The following is a 27,412-nucleotide window of genomic DNA, read 5'->3' on the forward strand; positions in this document are numbered from 1 at the left end:
TTCCTTCCCCCTCCTCTCCCTCCTCCCCCTCCCTGACAGTGCCTCCCTCCCCATCTCCCTCCCCCCCCACTGGTGGGGCCCAAGCAGCCCCCAGAGTGGCTCCTGAAGCTGTAGCACCCCAGCTCCAGCACAGAGCCATTTAACTGCTCATCTCTGGGACTCCTCATCTAGAAAACGAGGGGTCACGCTTGCCTGGCGAGGCCCTCGTGAAAGGCCGTCGTGAGAAGAAGCTAAACGCTGCCCTCCACGCTCCTCTCCCACTATCTTGGAAGCCCAGCCATTTTTCAGCCTCTAAGAAAGAGGCAAGGATGAAAGGAGTGGGGTGCGGCTGGTGATGGGGTGACCTTTCTCCAGCGGCCCCCGCCAGGCTGAGCACTGGGTAATTATGAGAGTTCATGGTGAAAGGCACCCTTTAAAAAGCAGGGTGAGGATGATGAGGGAGAGGCTCCAGCTCTGATGGGCTCCCTCAGGTGCCCCAGCCATCTCTCTGTATGTGTGGCGGGCTCTGGGCCACTCCACGCTGTGCGCCCTCACGCCATATCCATGTCCCCTGCATGCGGGGCTGCACCATGCCCTGGCTTATTAGTAGTGGGCTGTGGCTCTTCCCTGCTAAGCAGTGCAAGACTCCTATGTGTGGAAACCCCTCCCCCCCTCCTTCTGGGACTTGGGCACCCTAAAGAGTAGTTCCTGAGACAAGTCCTCTGTTATAAGATGGACAGCATTGCTCCTGGAGCTGGTGTCCGGCATGATCAGTGGGTGAAGGGGGGAGGTGAACCCTGACTCCCCCAGGACTGAAGGTCAGGGTGTTCTCAGGGCCAGCCGCAGCCCTGCGCTCTGGACTTGGACCCCGAGTTCCCCGCTGCCCAAAGCACAGTTTCTAGCAAAAGGTGAGGAAAAAATAAACCCGACATTCAGATGGCACGCAGATGGACAGAGGGCTGGTAGAACCTGGGAGGCCAGACAAGCACTGAGAGCTGAATGACGAGGAGTCAGTGGTGAGGATATTCAGATAAGGAAGGCTCTGGGTAATGCGGAGGGCAAGTGTGAAGGCCACAGGGCAGGCTGGTATTTGGTGGTAGGCACAGAAGTCAGGGCATCCAAGTGGGGAGGGACAGGAAGTAGAGCAGAGGGGACCTTGCCAGCTGGGGCCCACGGGACCCCACGCAAGGCAGAACACACAAGGCAGGACATGCAGGACCCATGGGCACTGGCCATTGCCCAGCCAGGCCACAGACGCCTGAGGCTAGGAAACCACTGCCTGTGTGGCATATTGGAAGGGCAATTTAATGCCAAGGGCTTTGGCCTTGTATCCTGGCCCAAGCCTGCTCTCATCTGAGACCGCCTCATCTTCTTCCCTGGATCCCAGTGTTCTCGGGCTCTGGGGCCCCAGAACAATGCCGTGACGCAGGTGGGGGAGGCCGTGCCAGCCAGATGCCCCACGTGACTCGTGAGATGCTGGGCTTCCAGCAGAGCGCTTAGAAGTGATGAGGACTCACAGAATACTGGGCTTCCTGAGCGCAGGGCCACCCTTGGTGGGGTGCAGCCAGAGGAGGCCTTCCCCCCTCTCCCACTTCCACTCTGTCCCTCCCCAGGCACCGTCCTATGCTGGAAGAGGCAGATGATGCCCCCCACCCCAGCTTGTCCAAAGGGAGGAGCCCCTCCCCCACTGGCTCAGTACCACGGGGGCCCCTGGCCTCCGCATCAGCCTCCAGCCTCAGGCCTGTGTGCAAACATGTTTTGCATAGCCCGACTTGTTTACAGGGCCCAGGCGTAATTGGCTGGCCTCCCTCCACACCTCGGAGCCCCCTCCGCCCCACACACCACAGAAGAAATTAGAAACGTGACAACAAACTCCACTTGTCACACTGGTGGGGGGGGGGGCTCTGCACAGGCCCGGCAGAGGGGCGGGGCCGCGGGGTGGGGTGGGGGAGGGTAATTGGTGAACCCAGGGTGAATGAAATAATTGGAAAAGTGAGGTGTGAGTTTGTTACGAAGTGTGAGCGCGCGGTTGGGGGAGGGAGAGTGGGCCTGGCCCCTTTATTCACAGCTTCGGATACAGTAATTGCTATTTTGTGCTTCCTATTATCCTCGCAGCGGGAAGCCTGTGCCGCCTGGTCCCCCAGTGCCACAGGGCTAGGGACAAGTCCCCAGGTGCCCTCTGGTTGCCCGGCCTCTTCCTCCCACCGTAGCCCCAGCTCCCAGGAGACAGGGTGCGGGCGGAGGCAACTTGCTCCAAAAGCCGCTCTTAAAAATGGCCCCATGGACTTTGCGGTTAGATAAGGCCCTTCATAATGGCCACTAGTTATGTGTCGCTTATCGCTAAGGAGCTGGAGGTACTTGATCGATTCCCCCCCCCCCTTTTATTTTCTTTCTTTTTAATTCTCTGTCAATATCTCTCTGTGATCGTTACATCAGCACCCAGGCCTGGCCATGGCCCTGCAGCAACCCAGGACAAGCCCTTTCCCAAGCCCTGAGTTCCGGTCACTTCTCCTCTGTGTCCACCTTCTCATCTGCCAAGTGAAGGCAGCCATGCTGCTGTCCCCAGGGTTGGCATACGCCCGAGAGGGGCAGATCTCAGAGGCCAGTGGGGGCCATGTCAGGATGGTGTTCCCGAGTCTCAGCTGTGCGTTTGGGGAAGTTCCCTCTCAGAGCTAACCCTAACCCCACTGCCTCCTTAGCCCAGCTCGCTCTCGTTCCTATGGTGAGAGGTTCAGACACAGTGCTTTGGGTGCCGTTCCCGTGTCTTCGTGGGAACCAGGCTGGAGCTGTGCCCTCCCGAGGCTGCCATTCCCACCCTACCCGAGCTCTAACGGGGCTCTCCCAACCAAGCCCTCAGACCTACCCCTTCCGCGGGCCACGGAGTCCTGGGCATCAGCTTCTTTCTCCACCTTGTAATTATTTCCCTTGCCTTGCTCCAGACCCTCGGCTACTTACCATGCACGGAGCATCCTTGCTTACAGCGTGCTGCAGAGAAAGAGGAATTAACCTCTCTCATGCACCCACGCGTGTGCACACACACACTGCACTGAGACCCGGGCAGAGGGTGTTGGCTGTCCTTAGGGGTCGGAGCCCGTGACCCCACGGGCAGAGTGGGTGGTGTGCACACATCTTGTGGAGGGAGCTGGGCTCTGCCCCCTCTGTGCCCGGTGGCACCAGGCAGATCCCTGGGGTGGGCGGGGCTCTCCCACGGGTGGCTTCCTGCTGCACCCGGGCCTGGAGATGCCTGGCTCCTGGGAGTGACTGTTCCCCGTGCAAGGGGGGAGAGGGAAGTTAGAGCATGGTGTACATGGCAAAAGCAGAGGTCCATGCCTGCATCGCATTCAAATCCCGCCACTTCCTAGCAAGCGCCGTTGCTGCTCCTGATGGTTTTTCTTAGTCTGTGAAATGGGGCCACGGACGATGACCACTGGTGTTTTGTGTCATCCTCACCCACCTTCATGGCTATCACTGGGTCCTCTGTTAGTGCTGAAACTTGCTCCTGGCCAAACCACAAAGACGCATGTCTTTTCTTCTGTGCTGGGGGCAGGCCCCAACCCCAGGGAATAGCCCAGGTCCCTCGTCGGTGCAAGGGTGGCGTCCGCAGGTGAAGCACCCGCCTGGACCCCACACGCTTCATCATTGCCTCATATTCCAACTGTGAAAGCTCTCAGACTCCGTCCCTATATGTGCAAGCAAAGAGCAGGTCTGTGTATCCCAGTCCCACTGTGGCCGGGACCTGGGTGGGGATTGATCAGCGCAGGGACCGAGTCCCTGTGTGTCAGGGGCCAGGTTGGCCTGTAGGTGGCAGCATAGAGCAGGTTTTGTGAGCTGCACTCCATCCTCCCTCGCACCCCACCTGCCTGCCCTGCCTCCCGGTCCCCAGGCCAGGCCCCTCCAAATGGTCCGGAAGCTACCTCACCTCACCACGGGGAGCCGGCCGGCCGCTTCCACGCAGTTCGTCCCCTCCCTGGGAGGCAGGCCCTGCCATCCAAGCACGCAGCACAGAGGGGGCGCGGGGACGACTGCCGAGCCAGAGGAGGCGTGCAGGTTCATTTTGAGGATTCATAATGCTGCATTTACACACCGTCCTGCCTTTGGAAATGGGGCTGGCAGATGCCTGGTCATGCCGGCGGGGCCGCGGGTTAACGTCTTGGATTTAGCTTATATCATTTCACAAGAGCGTGTGGCCTTTGCTGTGTTTCTTACCCCATCAGTCTGCGGCCCAGGGCCTCCTACACCAGCGGGGGGGTGTGTATGTATGTGTCGGGTGGCCATGAGTGCGTGTAGATTTTCAAATAAAATAATACCTCTCTTCAGATGCTATGCACATTAAATATTTATTGGCAGCAATCTGGGCGTATGGATTTGATAAATGGACATTAGGAAGTGATCGGGGCGGGTAGTGAGATCCTGAGAGAGCCCAAGCCTTTTGTGCCAGAATCTGTGGATGGTTTAGCTCTGCAGAGAGGAGGGGGCAGCCCCAAGGCTGTGTTTACCTGTTTGATTCCTCTAAGGAGCCCCTGGCCTCTCCTCCAGAACTTTCCCTGGCTTTGGCTTAGCAGACATCAAAGGGAAAGCTCCGGAGAGGGGTTGCTGGGCGTAGAGGGACGAGCTTCAGCCTCCAGGGCACCTGCCAGGCCCGCCCAGCGTGGGGTGCCCGTGAATCCAGTTCAGAATTGGGGGGGGGCGGGGCACTGATCCCATGAGCAGGCCCTTGGTGGGGTACAGCCAGGGGTCACCCCACAGGAGAAGGGAGCTCAGGTTCCCCCAGCTTCTGAGAAGCACCGAAAGCTCCATTATGGTTCCCCTCCCTCTGCAGAGGAGCGCATGCAGGTGTGGGAGCCACACGTGTGTGCTATGGGGGTGCGTGTAAGCGCGTGTGGATGGCTCCCGCCACCACCCCGGCCTGCGCAACCCTCAGTTCTGATCCTGTGTCTGCCTTTCGTTTGTTTCCAGCACCTTTGGGGAGCTGAAGACGGTCCGCCTGCCGAAGAAGATGGCGGGGACTGGTGCACACAGAGGGTTTGGCTTTGTGGACTTCCTCACCAAGCAGGATGCCAAGGTAAGGTGCCACCCGCCCCCCCTGCAGGGGGCCCTTCACAAGAGGGGGGCGCTCAGCAGAGAACTATGACAGCTTCTCTCCTCTCCCTGATGCCATGCTGATGTGCACAACCCAGCCCCTCACTGGACTGCATGCGTGTGTGTGTGTGTGCGCGCACGCGCATGCGTGCCCTCTCCTCTATACACACAGGAGCTCCTGCCACCTGGTGTCCCATGTCTGGAAAGCTCCAGGCCCATGGTGAGCGCCTGGTGCCTGGTGGCTGTGCCCTTACTGCCACATCGCAGGTCCCTTTAAGGCCAGCTCCCCTTGGCCCGGGGGTCTGGACACTGTGTGCGGCACGCGTGGAGAGGCTGCGTGGGGCATAGTCAACCCCTCGGGGTCCTCCCCGGGCTCCTGCGCCCCTGAGAGTGACGCTGCATCTGTGGAGAGCTAGCAGGCCTGTTTTGTCCTGCAGTCCTGGTGAGGTGCCGAGCTGGGCAGTATGTCTTATGAAGCAATGGCAGGGCAGGTTGGTGATGCACAGACTGTAAGCCAGACAGCCTCAGGTGTGAGGGAGGAGAAGAGTAGAGGCTGAGTGGAAGCAGGGGAAGGGCCGGGAGGCCTTAACGCTGAGAGGGACCCACACTGGGCCACCCTCCTATACCCCAGCTCCCCAAACGTCTGCCCGGCTTTTGGGTTGGGATCCTGCCAGGTCCTCATGGACCCTCCCCCGCCACCTGTACCTGCCTTAAGCATGGGTCCTGAGTTCTCGTTCTTTCTCCATGAGACCACCTGGCATAGCCCTAGGGACTGTGGTCTGTCAGACCCCCTTGGGGTCACATTCATACTCCAGACTGAAGAAGGAAGGCCCCAGGACCCAGGCTCAGCACGGGCTTGCCCCCACCCCCTGCTGGGGTTGCCCGTGATCAGGAGGGACACTGCTTGGAGTCTCCCTCCCTGGACCCTTCGTGCCCCGGCCCCGGGCTTGCACCGGGAAGCCTCACTAAGCCGGGGGAGGGTCTGGGTCTGGGTCTGGGTCATCCGCTCTCACCACAGGCAGTGGTGACCGGAGCCCTGCTTACGGGACACTGGATCGATGAGCTGGCAAATTCTGCCAGCGTAGGACGTTTTATCAGCGCCCGGTGTCCCCAGCAGTAAATGTCAGTCTCGCTGTGAGCTCTGTTATCTGAGTCTCCAGGTGTGATGACCAGGCACTGAGTAGGAGGAGGAAGGAGATGGGGCCTGGCCCTGGGCGGGGCTGTCTGCGTGACCGGAGCCATGCACAGCTCTGGGCCTCCTTACTGTCTCGGGAAAGAGCACTCTGAGCTGAGGAGAACTGTCCCTGGCATGACGGAGGTCCCTTGCTCCAGCCGCCCCTGCAGAGCTGGGAAGAGCCTGGTTTCTCCCTTGAGTAGAGTATCCACCCTCCACTTCCCATCCATCTCAGTCTCCACCAGCGGGGGTCACATGGGAGGATCCCCAAAAGCAGCTGGTGGGAGCAGCCAGGGTGCAGCCTCTTGCCTGGGCCGGCTCACCCAGCCCTCCACCAAGCGGTGTCCAGGCAACACTGGGATTGCACCTAAAGCTGCCTGCTCCAGTCTTTGCCCAGCCTGGGCTGGCTAGGTGGGTTCTAGAAAGGGCCACACAGGTGAGGACACAAAGAAAAGACAGGCCACCCAGAAACGAGCATATTAACTCCCCACCCCCATGCACGACGCCTTTCACTCCCTTCCCCTTCCCCAGCCCGCCCTGCCTGGGTACTTTCCGCAGTTGCAGCTGTTTTTATTTGCCATCGCTGCTGTTGTTTTAAAAGGTCTATTTTCACATGGAATGTTATCCAATTAGCAGAGCAATGTGTTGGCTTAAATAAACACTTGGGGGGAGCCGGCAGTGGGGAGACGCCATGGCGGCTGGCGTTGGCAGGCAGAGCTTCTCCACTGTGGTTTAATTGTGGGGTCTCCAGTCGGCGTCTCCTCTCATTTCTCACCTCCCCACCATGCTGGGTGGGCTCTGTGCCCAAGCCCACTCGTTCTGGCGATGCCATGTGCTGGGGGCAAGGGTTCGCATTGCACCCCGAGGATGTTCTCACCCCAGTCTACCAGGAAGGTGCACTGCGGGGAACGGGGGAGCGGGGGGTTCAGGTGGCAACGGGCATCTGCCTCCTCACCCCAGTTCCCAGCAGATACACGGAAGGGTCTCTGTGCTGTGCCTGCCGTGTGAGACGGGTCTTCTCATCACAGCCCAAGGGGGAAAGAAAAATGTGTTTGGATCCTGAGTTCCCATTTCAAGGCAGGGACTCGGGCTCAGCCAACACATTGGTTGGGCTAAGGATCTAGACTCAGTACCAGCCACTCACAGGAGCAGTGCTGCCCGGCACTTACTCCTTAGGGGCGAGCATCTCTGCCGACTGCAGCCCTGCAGACAGCTCTGTGCACAGAAGCCGCCGGAGGGCAAAGGGACCGGGCTCAGATGCCTCTGTCGGGCATTAGGGAGTTATAGGTAGAATCACGCTCCGGGGGAGAGTCCTCCGCTCATTCACAGCACTAGCGTGTCTCAGTCCTCCTAGAGCTCTGGTGATGGCCACGGGCACCGGATCCACAGGGCCAGGTTTCCTGCACCATTCCAGAGTGCCAGGTCACTTGACTGGCACCTTGGCAGCCTGCCCAGCCCCTGGCACCTCATTCCCCGGTGGCTATGAGCACGCAGCGTCACACAGGGTCACGCAGCGTCACGCAGCGACTGCCTTCTGTGGTCCCTGAGGACCACGGGAACAAGTGGCACACAGTTTGGACACCAAGGCTGGGAAATGGGTCTGTGGGTGTTTGTGCAGGAAGCATGTTCCCAAGGGGACCCAGGGGTCACTCTCGTGTTACCCGGGAGCTTGGCTTACACCAGCACAAGTGCCAGCCTGGTGGGCAGCTCTCCAACCCAGCCCAAGCCAGTCGCAGCTGACAAGGCGACCCAAGAGGCGTCACCCATGGGACTCGAGTGACAGGACCCAGAGTGCAGGAACTGCCGGTGTGGGGAGGGTCATGAGGCAGACCCTGTCCTAGAACTCCTGGCTCATCACACAGTTCATGCCAGTGCTCCGAGGGTGCCAGTCGGCACACGCGGGCTTCCTGGCTGGCTGAGGACCCGCTGGTCCCAGGTCCCCAGGCACAAGTGGTTTGGGGTGAGCTGGAGGGTAGGACGGCCTCCCCAGGGGGCTCCAGGCAGCTCTTCACAGCCCCTTGGGACAGGAGCCTCGCCAGAGGCACAGAGTGGCCTCGTGTCACCTAGAGGTCTGTCTCCCCCAAGACTGTGGAAAGGTCAGCCCCAGCACTGTGCTGGCAACCTTTCAGCACCTTCACCCTGAAAGATGGCCACCAGGCCCAGCTGCACCGCCTCAGCAACTTCCTCGGGGAAGTTCAGGCAAGGATGCGGGAGGCCAACACCCCTACGCCCATGCCATGGATGGCATCAGAGCTCAAGGGCTCAGGATCTGCAGACAGTGGAACCAAAGTCCCAGGTGGAAGGGGAGCCCTGAAGCTTGGAGGGAACACACAGATCGGGGCCCGGCAAGGCGCTGCCTGGAGTCTAGCACCCACCTGCCCGGCCAAGGCCCAGGCTTCCATCCTACTGGTTCCAGTGAGACATAGAGAAGTGATGCATGGGGCTGAGGGACTCAGCCAGCCCCCCCATTGCACGGCAGAGCCACAGGACGCACACACCCCCAGTGTTGGTTGCGGGAAGGGGGAGGGGGCAAAGGGCCTGGGGTGCCCCTGACCTGGACGAGGCCCAGGGCTGCTGTAGCTGAAACCAGGCCTGCCCGCACTGAGCAAGGAAGCTAGATGGGAGAGAGCTGTGCTCTTCTGCTGTGCCCGGAGCCGCCCCTGCACCAGGCATGGGTCCCGAGGCTCCCCCAGGCCCCCCAGCCAGGCTGGGCCCCCCTCCTATCCCCCATAGTGCCTCACATGCAGGGAGCTCTCCTCCCGCCCTTCTAATGAAATGCAATTACTCTAGATGGTCCAAAACCAATCTTAGCTGTCCTCACCCGGCCTGCCATAGCTCTCTGCAGCTGCCACGTCCCCAGCCATTGAGGCTATGGGCTTTGGGTGGGCAGCCTGAGTCCCTGTTAACCCATGGCCTGGGTTAACCCTGTTAACCGGCCTGGGAGGGGTAATTCTGCTATTTTGGGGAAAGCCACGTACCTTGTTCTTGGTGCAAACATAAAAGAGCTTTTATGTGAACCCTGCCGTTGTTCCTCCTGCCTGGCACAGTCACTGGGGGCGGGCGCAGGTAGTGGCAGCAGGCCCCATCGAGTCGGCTCACACACCAGGCTGGGTAAGCTTTGAGACTGAACAGCTCACCAAATCCTCCTGGTTTCTGCTCAGAGACCACACGCAGCTCTCCTAAGACCACACAGCTTGTGGTGCAACAGGGAACCCTGCCTCTGACCATGAAAGGCCTCTGCAGAGAGGCAGAAGGAGTCTTTAGGGCCGTCTACAATGAACAGACGCATGCGCGCAGAGAGGCTTGCTGAAGCACAGGAAGGGGAGAGTGGTTTCCATCAGTGGGTTTCCTGCCCAGGCCTCCCTCCACGTTGAGATCGAGCAGCCACCAGATGCCATGTCTTGCCTTACACGCCCCCTGGGAAGCAGCTCCTGGGGGACCCTGCGCCCGGCTGGAGTATTGGCCATGCCAGGCTCCCCACCAGCCCCTCTCCTGGCTCCCCCGCCCGCCCCCTCCCTGCCTCGCCAGCTGAGCGAGAGCGCTTTAGAGCTCGGAATGGGCCATTTCGGCTCGGGGTCCAGATGCATTTTTATATCTGCCTGGAAAAAAAAATGCACAGGGGCTCTGCTGGCAGTCAGAAGGAGGTTTTTAAATTAAAGTTAAAAAAAAAAAAAAGACGCGAAAAGAAAAAGTTTGAGCACCTGGTCCTTTGCAAGCATGGAAGAGAGGATAGACACCCCCAATTTGAGACATGTCTGGTTTGTAGAAATATTCCTCCCACTCCTCAGATCTTTTTCTTGAAGAAGTGCCACAGCTTCTCTGCCTGGGCATGAGCCCCACGTCCGGCACTTCTCCCAGGCAGGCCTGGCCCAAGGTCGCTTCCCAGCCTCCTTCACAAAGCCCCTCACTGGGCGACTGGCACAAGAACGTGTTACTTGCCACTTCCAGAGGCCCAGGCAGGCCCAGAGCGGGGTGGCACATGAGGTTGTTCCTTGGGCGAAATTTGTCCTCCGGCTCAGGAAGGGGCCAGCAGACCTTAGTCCCTTGACTTGTGGCCCTCCCTTCCCCGTCGGCATGTGCGTCCATTCTGATGGGTGCGGCCTCATCTTAACACTGCCACAGCTGTTTGCAAACGCAGTCAGCATCTGAAGCTCTGGGAGCTCAAGGGCAGGCCTGGGTAGCCTCAGAGCTGGCCGAGTCTTAAGGAATTGGCTGGTACTATCTAGGTCCGCTCATGAGACATCCAGTGTGACAGAGGAGGGACAGCTGGGCTCTGGGGGGTGGGGGCCGTGGCCAGGTTGCACGTTTGTCTTGGGGTGACCGTGCTGGTGGGCCACGCAGCTGCGGATGCGCTGGAAAGCGGTGTCTCGCGCTTTAGGGCACAGCTGTGGCAGGAAGGGATCCCACATCAGTGGTGTGGAAAAACCGCAAGGTGGGACCCAGACCCAAGTGGAGGGCGGGCTGCAGAGTCAGCCTGAGACAGGAGACAGGACGGTAGGGGCAGATGGGAGGATTGAAGAACCGTGCGGCCCACACCACCAGGAGCAACGAGGGAGCGTGACACGTGGCAGTGAGGGACCTCACACTTGTCACCTGACGGCCAGAAAGAGCCAGGCTCTCACAGGGCCATAGCCACTGACAGCTGGGTGGGAAGTGCGCCCAGCTCACGGGGTCACCCTGCACGGACACTATCATGTTGTCATGTGGGGTGTGCAGGCCCTGACCCCTGGGGTGGACAGAGTGTCTGTGGACCACTGGGAGCTCTCTCCCTGGACACACAGTGGCCCCTAAGTTAGACAGATAACCAGAGTCCTCTGGGCCAAGGTCAAGCTGTGGTTCTGAGACACCAGCAGGCAAAAGGAGGGCAGCATGGGGGCCCCCGGTTCTGAGTCGCTCACAGGCTGCATTTCTTGTCCCCTGACAGAGAGCCTTCCACGCCCTGTGTCACAGCACTCACCTGTACGGCCGGAGGCTGGTGCTGGAGTGGGCAGACTCCGAGGTGAGCGTGCAGGCCCTCCGGCGGAAGACGGCCGAGCGCTACCATGGTGAGTGTGCCTGGGGCCCTGCCCCACCCCCGGTGCCCCCCAGTCTGCGCCCCAGGACAGCCGAGTCCCCCATCCCTGGCCAGGGGGCATAGTGCCAGGCAGGAGGCTGGGTAGGCATTTATCCCAGCTCCTTCCTGCTCAGACCAGGGCATGGGCCCTGCCCTGACCGTGTGGCCGTCCTTGGGCCACGTTGCAGGTTCCATTCCCTGAGTCCCAAGGTGCTGTTGGCCGTGCGTTGCAAGGGGTACATGACCTCAAACCCCATCTCCACTCCACGCCCCTCCCCACACACATACACACTGCCTCAATGCCATCCCTGCACTCAGCCAGAGCAGCTGCCACATTTGCCCACTGTGGGCCTGGGCTCAGTGACAGCCACCTGGCTGCGAGTGTGTCCCCCGTCCCCTCGCACACCTTCCTCCCCACCTTGCCCCCTCCCAGCAGGACACTGTGTCTAGCAGGGCTGTCTCTCCAGTACGGGCTGGCTTAGTCTGATAAACGCCCCACACACCTCCTCCAGGAGGCCTGCCCAGGTGTTAGCCGCTGCTCTGTCTGCCCACCCTCCCCTTCGTCATTTCCTCTCCCCCATGATCCTGCCTGTGATCTGGGCGTCTTTGTCTGAGATCGGCCTGCCTTTAGGTCCCCTGTGCGGCTGCAGACACACAACTCAATAACTCCCCAAATGCTGATGTGTAGACAGGACCTGCCTGCACCATCGACAGGCATTGACAGACCCAAATGCACCCGTCGGCAAATGTTTGTGTAAAGGTTTTCCCTGGAGTGGAGGCGGGGGCCCCCCGCCCAGGGTCTTGGAGAGTGTGGGCTCAGCACTTGTACCTGTGCCGGCACAGGGGAGGCCTTCAATACATTGAGCTCAGAGACAGCCTTGTTGTCACCCCCGTGGAAAGGCTCAGCAGAGGCACTGCCACAGCGTCTGAGGTTCCACAGCCACGCGGGCAGATGCTGGGGTACTCACAGGCGAGATGGCCACGTCTCAGCCAGCCTCGAGATGGGGCGGGTGAGCTCATCCCACCAGCGATGGTTCCTGACAGCTGGGGCACACACCCCAGGGGCAGGGGCAGGGACCGGGGCAGGTGAAGCTATGCTCTGGTCTTAGGTGGGGGGACCACTGGCATCGGGAAAGCTGCGCAGAACCAGCTCCGGGCACACCACAGGGCTGACCCTAGCCACCCGCCTTTGTCTGGAGGTGCCCAGCCGTCCTAAATGTTCACAATGGGCCACTGGCCCTGTGCCCCTGCTCCCTGCCTGGGCCTTTCTCCCCTCTGTGCCCTTTCCTTGTGGGGAAAAATGCCCAGCTCATTTGTGTTGAAATCTGCATTGTTGGTAGTGCCCAGGGCCCTGGCAGCCCCCCCAGGGCAGGCGGGCTCCGTGCCCAGTCCCAGCCTGCGCCTCGAGCTATGCCAGGAAGGTACTATGTCCTCCAATCAGAGGCAGAAGCTGCCCGGCAAAGGCTTCCTGGAGAGAGGACCACAAAATGAAAGGTGACGTCCTAGCCGGTCCCCAGGCAGGGCCAGGCAGCGAGCTCACTGGTGCTGCTAGGTTCTGAGAGCAAATCTCCAGGATCGGGGTTCGGGGGTGGCAGGGCCAGGGCACGGCTGGATCCTGCCAGCCCACGGTGGGTCTTTGGCCACAGATGAAGCCTAGATTCACCAGCCGAGTTCTGAGGTTCATCCTGAGCTCACCTGCACCCTTGGAAGGGGTCATGGGCACTGGAAGCCCCTGGGACCAGCCTCGTGCCCCCAGAGTCCCTGAGGAGCTGGGGTAAAGTTGAATCATACTAGTTACCATGACAGCCGCACCACCCATGGACTCGGACAAGTCTTAGTCCTGCCACACCAAGACCGTTACCCTGCTTAGCATGTCACGAAGCAGAGGCACAGAGAGGGCAAGTAACTTGTTCAGAGGCAGCCAGCAACTTCTGGCAGAATTGAGATTCAGTCCTGGGCCTCCAGCCAAACTGCCCAGCCGCCCCAGGCAGTTTAGCCCCTCCTGTCTGTGACCTTGGGAAGTCTCCACTTCGTTCTCTGGATGGTAGATATAGGGGGGTCCGTGTCGCTGATGGGTGGCTCTCTGGGCTCAAAGGAGATAGTGCCCAGCTCATGCCATCAGCACCCACACACCCGATGCCCCATCCACCCTCCTGCCTGCCGTCCAGCCCAGCTGAGGACAGGTGCACTCTGGGCAGAGGAAAGGGCCTGGTGCTGAGCCCTCCAGAACTCGTGGCCCCTCCTGGCTGAGGAAGCTTGTTTTGCACCCTGGCTCAGCCCCAGCGCGGCCTGCAGAAGCAGGGACGCCATCGCTCTCCGACACCAGAAGTCGTAGAAGTTGCCTGGAGTTGGCCAAGACCTAGATAGCCGCACAGGTGCTTTGGGAAGGGAGACTCCAGGCAGGCCATCTCCCAGGATGGCCTCACCTTCCCATCCTCCCCTGCCCTGCCCTCCACTGCCTCCCCTCCTGTCCCTGGCCAAGAATCACATTTCTCATCTGCAGCCCGTGGAGCGCTGTTGTTCAGCGCCTCGCCTGTGGCATGTGAAAAGAGAGCGAGGAGGGGAGAGAGAGGGAAGTCTGCTGCTGGCTGCGTCCCTTTCTTCCTGAGCGTGTTACAGCCCAGCGGGGTCGCAGCACCGCCGGGCTTTCAGGGCCCTGCAGGCCACGGTCCCCGCAAGCAGCCGAGAGCACATAATGGCACGGAAGAAATCGGCCGCCAAGCCCTCGGTCTTAAGCGCTCACCGCCAGGGAGGCCAGGCAAACAGGCTTTTATTTGGCCGGGAGCATGTCTCTGCCTCCTTGCGTTGTCTTATTCCAGCTGAGCGGGCCTGACGGGCTGTGGTTAGCGACGGTTACCTTTCACCTCCAGAGCCGGGAGTGCAGGCATGACCAGCATGGCAAGTGGCTGGCAGCGCCTTCTCCCGCCCACCATAGGGCCAGGCCGGGCCGCAGGGGTAGAGACGGAGAGCAAGGCCCACAGAGCGCGCTCCTGCCCCAACACTGCTGGCCTGCAGGGAAGGAGGCTGACCGCTGGGCTCCCCACACCCCCCCCCCGGGCCTCCTCAGCCCAAGGGTCGGGGGTGCCACCTCTCTCTGGGCAGCTTACCCACGGCTCACAGACCACATTACGTTCCTCTGCCCACCTGCTTGACCCAAGGGCCTGGTTGGCCTGGCCCTGGGCACAGAGGGGACTTGGTGGCTTTTGGGGGAGGTAAGTGAGTACCACTAAGACCCTGGTTAACACTGTCCTCAGGGTGGCCAGTGTTCACCAAGCATCTAGAATGTGCCAAGCCTTGCACAATCGTCTTCCCATCCCGAGGGGCCCTGGGCTCAGCAAGGCCGGCCACCATGCCCACTCTATCATTGACAAGATGCTGCCAGCCAAATGCCTTATGCCCGGAAGCCCTGCTGACTTGGGAAGAAGGGGTGAGTGTGTAGTGCACACCCATAATCCCTTCTAGAGAAGCTGAGGCAGGAGAGTTGCACGTTTGAGGACACCCGAGCTTATAGCAGACCACGTCTCGGGTTTTAAGCATGTAAAGACACGTTGGGCAGCAGGCAGTGGCTCAAGCCCCATAATACTGGCTACTCCCAGATCAGGAGGCTCAAGGTGGACGTCCAGCCCAGCTCGGGACCCATCTCAACAGAAAAGCATGGGCTGTCCACCTCCTTGCCCCCCCACCCCCAGCCACTGCAGAACAGGAGAATCAATATGAGATTCTTTGGGGCCAGGCTGCAGAGGCGTGGGTAGGGAGGTCCTTCAGAGAGCCCCACTTCCCGCCGCCCCCACGACAGAGGCTCCCCCAGTGGCACTTGGTGAGTGTTTCCGAGCCCTTGGTCTCGGTCCTCCCCGCACGGGGCCTCCCCCGGGAGCGGCTGTCCGCGTGTGCGCGTGCGAGAAGGTACTTACTTCCAATCCAGAGAAATTGTTATTGACTTGTGTTCCCTGCCTTCCGCAAACATTTCACTCAGCCGGCGCGCTGAGGCCGGGAAGCCCCGCCAGGGCTAACGGGAAGCCAGCTGTGCCGGGCCATCGCCCCGCTCCTCCTCATCGATCACGGAATTAAACTGACAGGGGGGAACTTGGCGCTGTGGGAGGGGCTGGGGCCAGGCCACGATTGGACGAGGGCCAGGAGGCCTGGGACCCAGCCAGAGGGCAGGGGATGCAGCCAGCCAGAGGGCGGGCTCCCTCCAGAGTGTGGTCAGCAGTGGGGGGTGGCGGGCAGAAAGCCACAGAAAACAGACTGGGTCTGTTACAACCACATGTGGACCCAGTGGGATTCCGTGGACTGAGCGGGGAGACGATAGATCGGACGCCACACTGGCAAGCCATCCACCACTGACGTCTGTATTTTGCCCACAAGATGTGACTACAGAAACGTTTGACGTAATCAGTATTTTGCTTTTTGGAAGATCTGAACAGGAAAATAAAAACCAGGTGTGGGGCCAGGTATGGGGCCAGGTATGGTCGCACATGCCTGTAACCTTTCCTGGGAAGATGGCAGTCCAGGCCAGCCCTGCCCAAAACAGGAGCCCTGTCTGAGAACTGACTAAAGCCAAGGCTTGATACAGAGTGACTGCAGGCCACAGCCTCCCTGCAGCCACCCTGACTCCCGTGCCCTCAGACAGGCCCGGCACAGACCCCATTGCACACCAAGCCCTTACGCAGAGCCAACTCAACAGAAGCCCCCACGAGGCTTTCCAGGCTCCAGGCACACACTATGGGGAGGGGCCTCTCACCTCAGTAACAACTGGGGTGCAGATCCTGCGGCATCTCATGAAAAGCGGGGTCCACATGTGTGAAGGGGTTGGACACTGCCCCACTCAGTCCTCTGGAGCACCAAGCCCCCCATCTCAGGAAGTGGAAGGGAGGGTGGGGCCTCATTGAGCAGACCCCACTGTAGGGGGGGCAGGGGGACACCTTGGGATGCATCTACACTGGCCCATCCCCCCTCGTTGTGGTGGGGCATCCCCGAGCTGACCCCTCCCTGCCCCAGAGCTGGCACTGGCAGGTGGTACACATGCCCAGGCTGGCGTTGCTGCCCTGTTTCATGGAAGTGAGGGACGGGGGCGGGGGGGGGCAGGGGGAGGTGCTTGCTGTTGCTGGGCGCCGTCGTGAAGGTTTTGCCTAGAGTCACATTGCTCAGGCTGGCCTCAGATCCCTGGCTCGTGCTCTTCCTGCCTCAGCCTCCCCCGGTGCTGGGGTTTTAGGCACATCCTAGGGTGGGATCAGCCCACCAACTGCAGAAAGCGGGCTCACAGAGGTGAAGCGGCTTGGCCTGGGTCCCCCAGCCTCACCCTCTCGGTGCAGCTCTTGCCCTCCCTGCTGTCTCATTCTCTCTCCTCCCAGGCTCCACGACAAAACCCCACAAAGCTCTTTCTCTTGTCCTCTACAGCCCAGCCCCCGCCCGCCCGCGCCTCCCCGTCGCTACCGCCTTGTGTGCCTTGCACACCGGGCGACAAGCGCCAGCCACGGGAGAGAGAGATGAGACACGAGACACAGGCTGGCATTCTGTCAAGGAATTAATTGAAAAATAAAATCATTAGGTAGAAACTCCAGAAATGCAGAAATGGTGTTTCGAGGGAGGGGGAGGGGGCAGGGCTGGGGGGCTGCTGGGGGCTGGCTGAGCTTTTTGTCAAGTTAATTTCTCGGGTGTTGGTGTTTGGTGACAGTCACTTGTTGTTTATCTTTGGGTGCAGCTGTGATGCGGGAGAAACGCACCGAGTTGGGTTTGTTTTCCACCTTTCTCTGGTTGTGTATTATGTTTGTGTAGTGAAGATGCTGTTTGTGGGGGGCTGGATACTCAGCAGCTGCTCCTGAGTGACAGGGTGTTACTTGCCTGGCCAGGGGAGGGGGGGGCGCTGAGGACCCGGTACATCCTGGGGGATGCACGGTTGGGGTTCCCATCTGAACCCTGGCACCCGTGGGCTTGAGTCAGGCACAGGGGCGGAGGCAGCGCGCATGCCCCGCCTGTCCTCCACCTCGTTGATTTCCACAGCTCCCCGGCAGAGGGCAGAGAACTGCCCTCAGTGTCCCATGCACCCCTACTCTCAATCCTACAAAGGTAGGGAGCATGGCACCCATGGAGCTCGAGCCACCTAGCCTCATGCATGCCTGCGTGGCACAGCAACCTGGGCATCCAGCACCCTGTGTATCAGCCACCATGGTAAAGGGGACATCACCCAGCCTGGTCAGGTGGCCCGGGGTGTCCCTGTGCCCCGTGAGGATGAGGCAGCTGGCACAAAGGGGCCTTGTAGGTGCACGGCTGGTCAGGGTGGACCTGGATTCAGATCCAGGCTTCTTGCTCTGCTCCTGACCACAGTTAACGTTGGTTGGGGTTCATAGGAAATAAAGACACCCCTATCAGCCAGCGCCCCTGCCAGCCCCTCCCATTTTACAGACAGCAAAATCAGAATGGCTGCGTCCCACCCAGGGGCCCACCGCTGCTGAAGCCCTGTAGCCAGGCCTGTCTGCCTTCACCTGGACTGGACCAGCCGGCAGATCTGGGGCTCCGCCCTGGCCTCTGACTGACCACAGCCCCTCTGTGCAGGACCCTCCAGACAACGTGCTGGCAAGCGCCTTGGGCAAGCCCTCTGCCAGGCACCTTATCCACATGGCACCTCGCTGGGATGCTGCATAGGAGCTGTCTGCCTCTTCCCCCCCCCCCCACCCTGGGCCTCAGTTTCCCCAGTCAGGCAGTGTCTCGGGGGCCTTTAGCTGTGCCATGGCCCTACCTTCATTCTCCTGTCCTGAGTTCTGGGGTTAGTGTTGGGCTCTGCTCTGGACCCTGGAATCATCTTCATGCCTCGCTGCCTCCTGTGGGTCCCCTGGGCTTTGCATCTGTGCACACATGTATTGAGCACCTGCTGTTTGCAGCCATTCACTGTGCCCTTGGTCTGAGATCTCCAAGGAAACAGGTGTGGTGTCTACCCTCATTTCCCCAACCTTTGCCCAGCTGGGCCTAGCCACTGGTCCTGGGGAGATCGCTCACTCCGTGGGGTGAAACAGGAGGCAGCAGCACCCGTGGTGAGAAACTGGAGACTAATATTTCTCTCCCTCCCCACCCCCATCTCTGCTCTCTTCCCCTTCCCTCTCCCACCCTCTCGCTGTTCCTTTCTCCTCTCTTACCATCTGGGCTCTCACAGAGCCCCCGAAGAAAAAACGCTCTGCAGTGCTGGACGGGATCCTGGAGCAGCTGGAGGACAGCGAGCCCGAGGAGCAGGCCCTTCCGCTGTGAACAGCGGCCTCAGGTACGTGTCAGGGCCATGGGGGGGGGGGGGGGGCAGCTGCACCCCTGGTGCAAGATCAGGGGGAACAAGGGCCTTAGTGCCCATGGCCTCCCGTGCCTTGCTGGTGATGTGTTCCAGGAGCCACCAGCCTTACCCCTGCACTGTGCCAGGCAGAAGGCCCCAGGGGCCCAGGCTTTCCTCCCCCTGCCCTGCCACCCTCAGGGGACGCCTACTGAGGAAAGTGGGGTGTGAGGGTCCAAGATGTTGCCCCGGGGGGCCCAGCCATGAGCTGCCTGGTGTCAGGAAGGAGATCAGAGGTCAGGGTGGAAACTGCACCTCAAGCTCAGTCGTTCCCTCCCCCCCCCCCCCCCCCGCTTGCTGGTTCCCAATGGCTGAGGTTTAGGGGAGAAACGTGGCAATCCACCAGGCAAAGTCAGGTGTGGACAGACCACATCCTGAGCATGAACTGGACTGGGTAGCTGATCCTTGCCTTTCCGCACCCCCTCTACATGCAGTCAGCCAGAGGCTGCACACCACGGCGGAGCGGGAGGGCTCCACCATCCTCTTCACAACTCGAATCTGAGTGCAGACACCGGCTTCCAGTTGGGCTGTGTCGGCAGCAACGGTTGCCACACACGGTCAGGAGCTCCTTCGGACATGGTGCCACGCTGTAGCCCTCCCCACGGGGGCCCAGTGAGAGCCTCAGCTGGAGGGGCAATGGCAGGGAAGACCCAGTGGGCGTGGCCACCCTTCAGCCCGGTCCCAGCACCTCTAGGGAGGGGGAGGCGGGGGAGGGGCCGCCTCAGCCAGTTCCTCAGCACAGGGGGTCTGTGTGAAGCTGGGTGGTGCTGGTGTTAAGCCAGAGATGCAAGTGAACCCCGAGAGTGGCATCTCTGCTCACTTCTGAACTTGGGTCTCTAGGTAGGGTTCTCCCACCTTTGAGCGTAAACTTGGTGCATGCTACGTTTCTGTAGGGAAAGGCTCCAGTCCTTGCCTGGTTTGGGGAGTGGCCTAGATCCCGTGCCAAGCCATAGAGCACCGCTTCCTGTGTGGCAGGCCAGCCTTCCCAGGCCCGGCTCACCTCTGGCATTCGGGGACAGAAGACAAAGCCCACCAGGCTTGTTTCTGACCTCGCTAGTTCCCAGAATCCATCACAGGAGACCTGGTCCAGTGGGTACAGCAAGGATATGGGGGGGGGGGGGAGGTGGCAGGAGCGGAGTCCCATTGTGACCTGAGGGACCAAGGGCAACTGAGTCGAGGGTGGCGTCTGGGTGGTCAGTGCTCGGGGGCAGAGCAGGTGGGCACAGGAACAATGGGGTCTGCAGGTTGGCAGCGTCTCCACCTCTGAGCTCCCTCTCCAGGTTGGTAAATAGACACTGGAATTCTCCTAGGATTGTGTGCACACACATGCCAGTCCTGGGGCTTGAACACAGGACCAGAGTGCTGTCCCTGAAGTATAGTTTCTGTTTTTGTTTTATTCAAGGCTAGTACTCTACCACTTCAAGCCACAGTGCCACTTCGTTTTTTGCTGGTTAAAGAGTTTCATGAACTTCACTGCCTGGGCTGGCTTTGAACCAAGATTCTCAGATCTCAGCCTCCTGAGTAGAATGGCAGGCGTGAGCCACCGGCACCCGGCCTCCCAGGATTTCCTTAAATGACCGAAGATCAGTGTTGGAAGATTGTGGGTGGACGGCACCCAGCAGACTCTGTCAATATGCAAACACTGATTAAATGGTGGTTATTATTAGTAACTTCAGTGGCCAGCATGGGGCCTTGGGGTCTGGGGGGGGACGGTCCTCAGTGCAGGTCCAAGGAGATGAGGATTTGGCTGGTGGGTGTCCCAGGCCAGCGGGGGCCATGTGCAGAGGTGTGGGGCAGAGGTGAGGCCCTGGGACAGAGAGGGGGCTGGAGGGGGCCCTTCTGCCGGCCCAGGGCAGACCAGGCCGAAGCAGGCTCACTGTGGTAGGCATTGCTGTGCCTCCTGTGCCCTTCTAGCTGTGGGTCCTTCATGGGTGGGCTGGGGGCTGGATCCATGTTCTCAGCAGCAGTTGTCCTTTCTGAGGGCCCAGCCAGGCCCCGCGGCTGGTGATAGGCCAGTGTACAGAGCTGCAGCTGAAAGAAGGGCCAGAAACCCCGGGCAATCCTCCGTGGGCTAGGACCCCAAGCTGCCCCTGCCACCATGGCGATTCAGGTATGAGCTAGGACCCCAAGCTGCCCCCACCGCGGCAATCCACCCATGAGCTAGGACCCCAAGCTGCCCCAACCCCAGGCGATCCAGCTGTGAGCTAGGACCCCAAGCTGCCCCAACCCCAGGCAATCCAGCTGTGAGCTAGGACCCCAAGCTGCCCCCACCACGGCGATCCACCACGGTGATCCACCCGTGAGCTAGGACCCCAAGGTGGTCCCTTACTGTGTCATGAGACCTGCAAGCTCAGGTTCTACCACAGGTCCCTTGACTCTGGGAGATGTGTACATCTACTCACCTTGAGTCTGGGAGGTAAGTACATCTGCTCCCCTTGAGTCTGGGAGGTGTGTGCATCTGCTCCTCTCCCAGGGTGATCAGAGCCACACTGAGGGAAGGAGAGGACACAGCCAGAGGCCCAGGGCCTCACTGGTTCATCCACTCACCCAGCAGGCACTCGAGGGGCATCTGTTCTGTGCCGGGTACCCGGTGTGAGGACAGAAGCCAATGCCAGGCCTCCAGCCCCACCTGTCCCCTGGCCTCGCCACCCCAGCCTCCCTCCTTCCCCCCTCCCCCCTGCACCTCTGGTGCAGAGCAGGCTGCCAGCCCAGGCAGCCACTGACTGTGCTCCAAGCACCCAGGACAGGATTAGCTGGGCGCGGGTGCGCAGGCTTTGGTGAACAGAGCCGAGCTGGGTTTCAACATCTAATTCAATTTGTTCTGCCGAGATTGAAATATGAAATGGTTGCCAGTCAAAGGACGGGGAAGGGAGAGTGAGCATGAGCAAGCGAGCGGCTGCTGAAATTTAAATTTTAATGGAAATGATTTAACCCTTTGGTTACCTTGTGGAAATGGAACACGGGCCCACGTCTTCCGGGGTCTGCCCACGCCTCTCGGAGCTTCACCCATAGGGAGTCACTTGTCCCAGCGGTATTGGCTAGAGAAGACTGTGTACTCACTTTCTGATAATGGGTCTCCCTGAACTACTCCAGCCACTGAGATGAGGGCCTCCCAGACCCTCTGTGGACATGCCTGGCCCCGGCAGGCCCGCCTGTGCTACCAGGGACTCCTCCCTCTTTCCCTCCTTCCTTCCTCCCTCCCTCTTTTTTGTTATTGCCAATGGTGGGCTCAAATGATCCTCCTATCTCAGTCTCCCATGCCGCAGGAACTGTAGGCATGCCTCACTGTGCCTCACTCTCCTTGCTGTTCTGCTGTTCTTCAATTCTGCCTGTGAGCCACGGCCAGGCAGGCTCCAGGCCTCCTGTGCTGTGCCTGCCCCTGCTCCCCCGCCCCCCCCCACCACCACCACACAGTGTCCTTGGTACTTAGGAAATACTTGGCCCCGCATTCCCTTCCCAGCAGCTCTCGTCTCAGCTCCATCGCTCACGTTTGCCTCTCGCTGCTGGTTAACGCGGTGGCTTTGCCAATCTTGGTGGGGCAGCTCCTTGTCCCGAGCTGGTTCCTTTTCTGGTTTGACACCCTTCCTGGGACGGAGGCAAAGGGTTCAGAGGGACACTCGTTCAAGACAGCTGGGTCGTTTGCTGGGCCATGGGGAGGCACAGAGGTGAGGAGCCCCCCACACACACAGAGACACCCGCATCCATCCCCCTCCTTGGGCACCCTCTTAGCACCACCCCCCATCTTTGGTCTATATTATTGGGGAGCTCCCTTGCCCTCCCCGTTTCCACCTGTTCATCCTCCAGGTCTACCCCACATCCTGTGAGCCACTTCCCACCCGTCCCAGCAAGGACTGCCACTTGGATGCACGCTTCCCCCCCTCCCTGCACACAGCCCCCAGGTCCTGCCACCGCTGTGAGGCCCTTCAGGGTGGACGACAACTTGTCCCCACTGCATTCACAGGCAGGGGGCCACCAGAGGCCCAGACCCTTGAGAAGCCCAGCAGGCTTTGGGGTGTCACGGTAGACAGCGCTCTCCTCCCCCGGGCCCCGGGGAAGGGGAGGAGGGCTTGGGTCAGGTTCATTTCCTCCCTGCCCAGGTCTGTCCCCGAGGTCACGGCGGATTCCCATGCTGCAGCCAGGCGCCTGCCCAGGGACCCCTCCTGCCCTCCAGGGCGGTCAGTGACCCCAGGGTACCCTGACTGTGGAGACACCCCCCCGTGCCACCCCTCCCCAGGGAGGCTGTGGCTCAGCTTTAGCCCGGCATCTGCGAGCTGGCGCTCCGGTGCCAGGCAGCCCACCCTGCCTCACTGCTCTCCCGTGGCGGAGTCGCCGGGGTCTGTGCCGAGTCCCGCGTGAGCACATCAGCCTCCTCCCCGCACCACTCGGGTGGCATCCGTGTGTTCTGGGCTGGCTGTCCAGAAGCGTGGCAGGAGAGGGGGACACTCTGCTTCCCCCCCCCTGCGGACAGGGAGAACCAGGACCCCCCTCCCCACGCACAGCCATACAGAACCCGTGGGCATTGCCAGGCCCTGCACAGGGAGGGTGCGCTGTGAATGAGTTCACAGACAGAGAAGCCCCAGGGGCCAGTGCCAGTGTGGTGTGCACCCAGGGTGATGGGGGAAAGTGACACCCCAGCAGAGGGTCCGCGCGTGGGGAACGGCCGTGCCATGGTGGGATGGGATCTGGCAGCCCGGCAGCTGCAAGGGACAGAGCTCTGTCAGCTGGAGCCCCCGCCAGGACGCCGTGGGGTCCCCATCTGACCGCAGCCGGGTGGCAGGGCTGTGCCGCCCCGCGTCCTCCAGGCTGGGAGGTGTCACGTGGCACCGGCTGAGCCTCCGTGTCCGCTCATGAATATCAATGAGCCCCGGTAATTCACAGGCAGAGAGCTCCAGATTGACTAATCAGCAAGGCTTTCGCCCCAACTGGGTCTGTGGAAGAGAGTGGCCGCGGCCGCCGCAGGCAGGTGTGGGCGCGATGTGACCGGAATCGGAAAACACGCGGCAGAGCCGCAGACAGCGAGGGCCCCCGCGGGCCCGTGGAGGCAGGCTCGGCTCCCGAGCGGCAAGCCGGCCGCCCTGGCCTGGGCTCGCGTAGCTGAAACCCTCCAGCCTGAGGGGGGAGAGGGAGCCCAGGCTGGGCATGGTGTGGCTTTTTGCGGCACTTGGTGGCCCTGCCACTCTATGGTCTTGGACAGGTTGCTTCTGGAGTAGTAAGGTCCTTGTCACCAAGTAAACAGGATAGACGAGCCCAGGGAGAAAGCACCTCAGAGCCCAAGGTCCAGTTCTGAGCACCTTCTGTGAGCCCTGGGTTCCCCCTCTGCTGCCTCCTCCTCCTGGAGAGACTGAGGACAGAGCCTTGATTTGTTGAGTTACCTGTAAAGTTACCAGGACATCTTGTGCCTGGGTTTTCTCTTTATGTAAAATACCAAAAATCTAGAATGGCCAGGCACCGGAGGCTCACACCTGTAATCCTAGCCACTCAGGGAAGCTGAGCTCTGAAGATCCCAGTTCAGAGCCAGCCTGGGCAGCAAAGTCCATGAGATTTGGGTCCTGTCTCCAATTAACCACCAGAAAACCAGAAGTAGCTCAAAAAGCAAAACTCGAGCCTTGAGCAAAAGAGCTCAGAGACAGCTCCTAAGGCCCTGAGTTCAGGCCCCACAATGCTGTAATCCCAGAATCGCATCTGTAATCCTGAGAGGCGAAGGCAAGGAAACTTAAGAGTTCCAGGCCAGTTTGGGGAAAAGGTAGAGAGACCCTTTCTCAAAACAGATCAACAAATAGACCAGGTGCTTTAAGTTTATAGGAACACACCTAACAGCACAAGGCCTTGAGTTCAATCCCCAGTACCGCCCCCCAAAATAAGTAAATATCCAGAATCAGGAAGATGTGCGAGAGTGTGCCGCTCAGCCATGACACGCGCGTAGAGGCCTCTGGAGGCTGGACCGGTGTGGAGGGATCTGTCGGCGGCGCGCGCGCGCGCACACACACACACACACAGTAGTTGCAGCCTCGGGGAGCCTCATGCTGCCCCCCACCAGCCGTCCCCGCCCCGGCTTGGCTGGTCTGCCCACCCCACCCCCAATTACAAGGCTGTGGTTTTCTCCCATCCTCTGGTTGGTTGGAGGCCATCCTAGCACTTCACACTTGCCAACACAATCCCCTAAGCATTCTTCCTCTTAAATCTAGAATGTTCTATGAGGGCAGGGCCCATTCTCCTGGTCACTGTGAGCCCCCAGTGCTCAGCACAGCCCCCCAGGATATCGCTCCCACCCCCACTGTACAGGTGTGAACACCAAGGTGCCGCAGATGCTGGCGGGGAGCGGGGGAGAGGGGAACTGGGGCACCTGCTCAGGGGCAGAGCCGAGTGTCACCCTCTGGTGGCCTGGGCTATGGCCACCTGCCCTCTGTGGAGGAGGGGAGGCTGCCCTTTGGCAAGCGGCTGCTGTGAGGAAAAGGGGAAAGTGGGCTGAAAGTGGGAGACTTGGGTGTGGTGGAGCTGAGCCCCTGGTGGGACCACCGGCCCAGAGCCAGAGCAGCCGCACGTCGCAGGCAGCGCTGCTGGACCGGCGGGCAGGCGGGCGGGCGGGCGGGCGGGCGGGCGGGCGTCCGTCTCTCCGCTCACTTAGAATGCAGGCCTGAGATCTCCACTTCTCTCTGATGGCTGCAAGTGATTGACACTTACAAATTACCCAGCCGAAAGTGTCAAGTCTTTGACCCCTGAGTAACATCTTTGGCAAGCCTGAGATTTGCCAGCATTTTGTCATCTAATTACTACAAATCCCTTGAAAATTCACTGGCTGGTGAATTTTTAATGTGGGGCATGGTCCAGATGGGTTCTTGCATTTCCCACCTCTCCCCCCTTCCCCTCTTCCCCCTCACCCTCCTTCTCCTTTCCCTTCTTTCTTCCTCCCCTCCCCATCCTCTTTGCCTAACTTCCTGTTTCTGTGACTCACGAAGTTGTGGATGGGCTGCAGCCAGAGCCCCACCCTGCGACGGGCAGAGCTCCGGGCACATGCCCGCCCTGCGCTCACCACTATACATGGGCACCTGGGGGGGGCACACTCCTACCCCCCTCCCGACCCACCCTGTGGCTTCCCCTCCTCCCGCCGTGCCCCCTGCCAGCACTGGGTGGCCACTTTCCTGCCATGGGGACTGGTGACATTTGCTGAAGCCGTGGGCAGAGCCAGGCCCTCACTGCGAAATCTCTCCCTGCCTTGTTTTCCAGGTCCGGGGGAAGCAGGGCCACCTTGCTGAGACCTTGCCGAGACCTGAGACCAAGTCCTCTGGCCCTCACACCTGCACCGCGGACCCCAGGTATCTAGATGAAGGCCAAACACCATCTTCAACATGGAGGAAACCGGGCTTCCTTGTGCTTGTGCACTCTCTCACAAGAGCAAAAGGATCTAAAGGTTCCAGGGGAGAGCTGGGCTTGGTGACTCACGCCTGTAATCCCAGCACACGGGAGGCAGGAGGAACTCAAGTTCAAGACCAGCCTGGGCTGCAGAGCAACACCCTGTCTCAACATCTTCATCATCAACAACAAAAGCCCAGTGAGAAGCCGAGCACCCAGGTCACACCTGTAATCTTAGCTATTCAGGAGACAGATCTGAGGATCTCGGTTCAAAGCCAGCTGAGGCAGGAAGGTCCGTAAGGCCTTATTTCCAACTAACAAGCAAAAAGGCCCAAGTGGGGCAGAGTTACAGTGCCAGCTTGAGCAAAGGGGAAAAAAAAAACTAAGGGGCCATGTCCAGGTCCTGAGCTCCAGCCCGGTGCCTGCCCGGAAACGTTAAACAGGAAAACAGAAGCAGTCCCCGGGGGGAAATGCGGCCCTCCGCTTCCCACTGGGGGTTTTAAAAGGACTTCCTGTTCACGTCTTTTTCCTATTGTGTGTGTATTGGATTCTTACTTCTCAATACAAAATCAAGATGCCTTTTCAACTCTGTGCCCAGAAGCCCTGGTGCTCAGGCTTCGTCCTGGGCAGGAGGAGCGTGGGAGCCGGGCCCGGCTCGCTCTCCCTGCGGTAGAGGGGCCGCGATGCGTCTGCCATCACCCGCCCTCCGGCCCCTATTCAGGGAGACAGGTTTTGCCTTTCAGCCCCGCTCCTGGTTACATGTGTACTCGCCTGATAAAACGTCCCACTTGGCCCCTTCTCCCCTCGGGACTGCTGTCTTACGGGGAAGGGTTTGTCTGACAGCAACCAGCCATGCTGCCTCTGCATCTCCTGGAAACCACGGGTGGGGGCTGGGGGGGGGGGCGGGCTGCTGTTCTCCAATCCTCTCCTGTGTTGGCCATCAGGGGCTCTCCGGTAAGACGCCCTGCTGTCTGCTCCCCGCCACACCCACCTGCAGGGCCCCAGGCTGGCAGGGCTGGGGTGGAGTGTGGGCAGGGGCAGGCTGCAAAGAATTAAGCATGAGCTGGGTGCCAGTGGCCCACGCCTGCTATTCCTCGCTATGTGGGAGGCTGAGATTCGAGGATTGCAGTTTGAAGCCAGCCTGGATAGCAAAGCCCATGAGACTCTTATCTCTAATAAACCACCACCCACCCACCCCCCCCCCCAAAAAAAACAACAGTGTTGTGGCTCAAAGCAGTAGAGTGCTGACCTTAAGTGAAGGAGCTCAGGGACAGCGCCTAGGCCCTGGGTTCAAGCCCAACAACCAACAAAAGAAGCATGCTACCAGGACACGGTGTCATTTAGGAGAAAGGCCAGGAAGGAGAGGGGTCCCCCAGAGCCACCCTACGCCCCTGCTTCTTGAGTCCCCCTGCACAGCGATGAGCTCCAGAACCAGAATGTTTGCGTGTCCACTGGGAGCACAGGA

General features: G+C 60.3%; 1 protein-coding gene across 2 annotated transcripts in view; it reads left to right on the forward strand.

Moving 5' to 3' along the window:
• The window catches only part of Rbm19 (RNA binding motif protein 19), a 59,626-nt gene extending 33,726 nt beyond the window's left edge, over positions 1-25,900 (forward strand). Inside the window, exons 22-27 of one of the 2 annotated variants that reach the window (XM_048342893.1) lie at positions 4,936-5,041; positions 11,157-11,275; positions 12,909-12,913; positions 18,433-18,530; positions 24,114-24,120; positions 25,822-25,900. In XM_048342893.1, coding sequence (XP_048198850.1) covers positions 4,936-5,041; positions 11,157-11,275; positions 12,909-12,913; positions 18,433-18,524 — 322 coding nt within the window. In that variant the 3' untranslated portion in view covers positions 18,525-18,530; positions 24,114-24,120; positions 25,822-25,900. Of the gene's footprint in view, positions 1-4,935; positions 5,042-11,156; positions 11,278-12,908; positions 12,914-18,432; positions 18,536-24,113; positions 24,121-25,820 lie in introns of both variants that reach the window. The other variant, XM_048342894.1, reaches the window with a different exon arrangement.
• Positions 25,901-27,412: the final 1,512 nt, after the last annotated feature.

Source organism: Perognathus longimembris, chromosome 3 (genome assembly GCF_023159225.1).
Source record: "Perognathus longimembris pacificus isolate PPM17 chromosome 3, ASM2315922v1, whole genome shotgun sequence".
Taxonomy (NCBI): domain Eukaryota; kingdom Metazoa; phylum Chordata; class Mammalia; order Rodentia; family Heteromyidae; genus Perognathus; species Perognathus longimembris.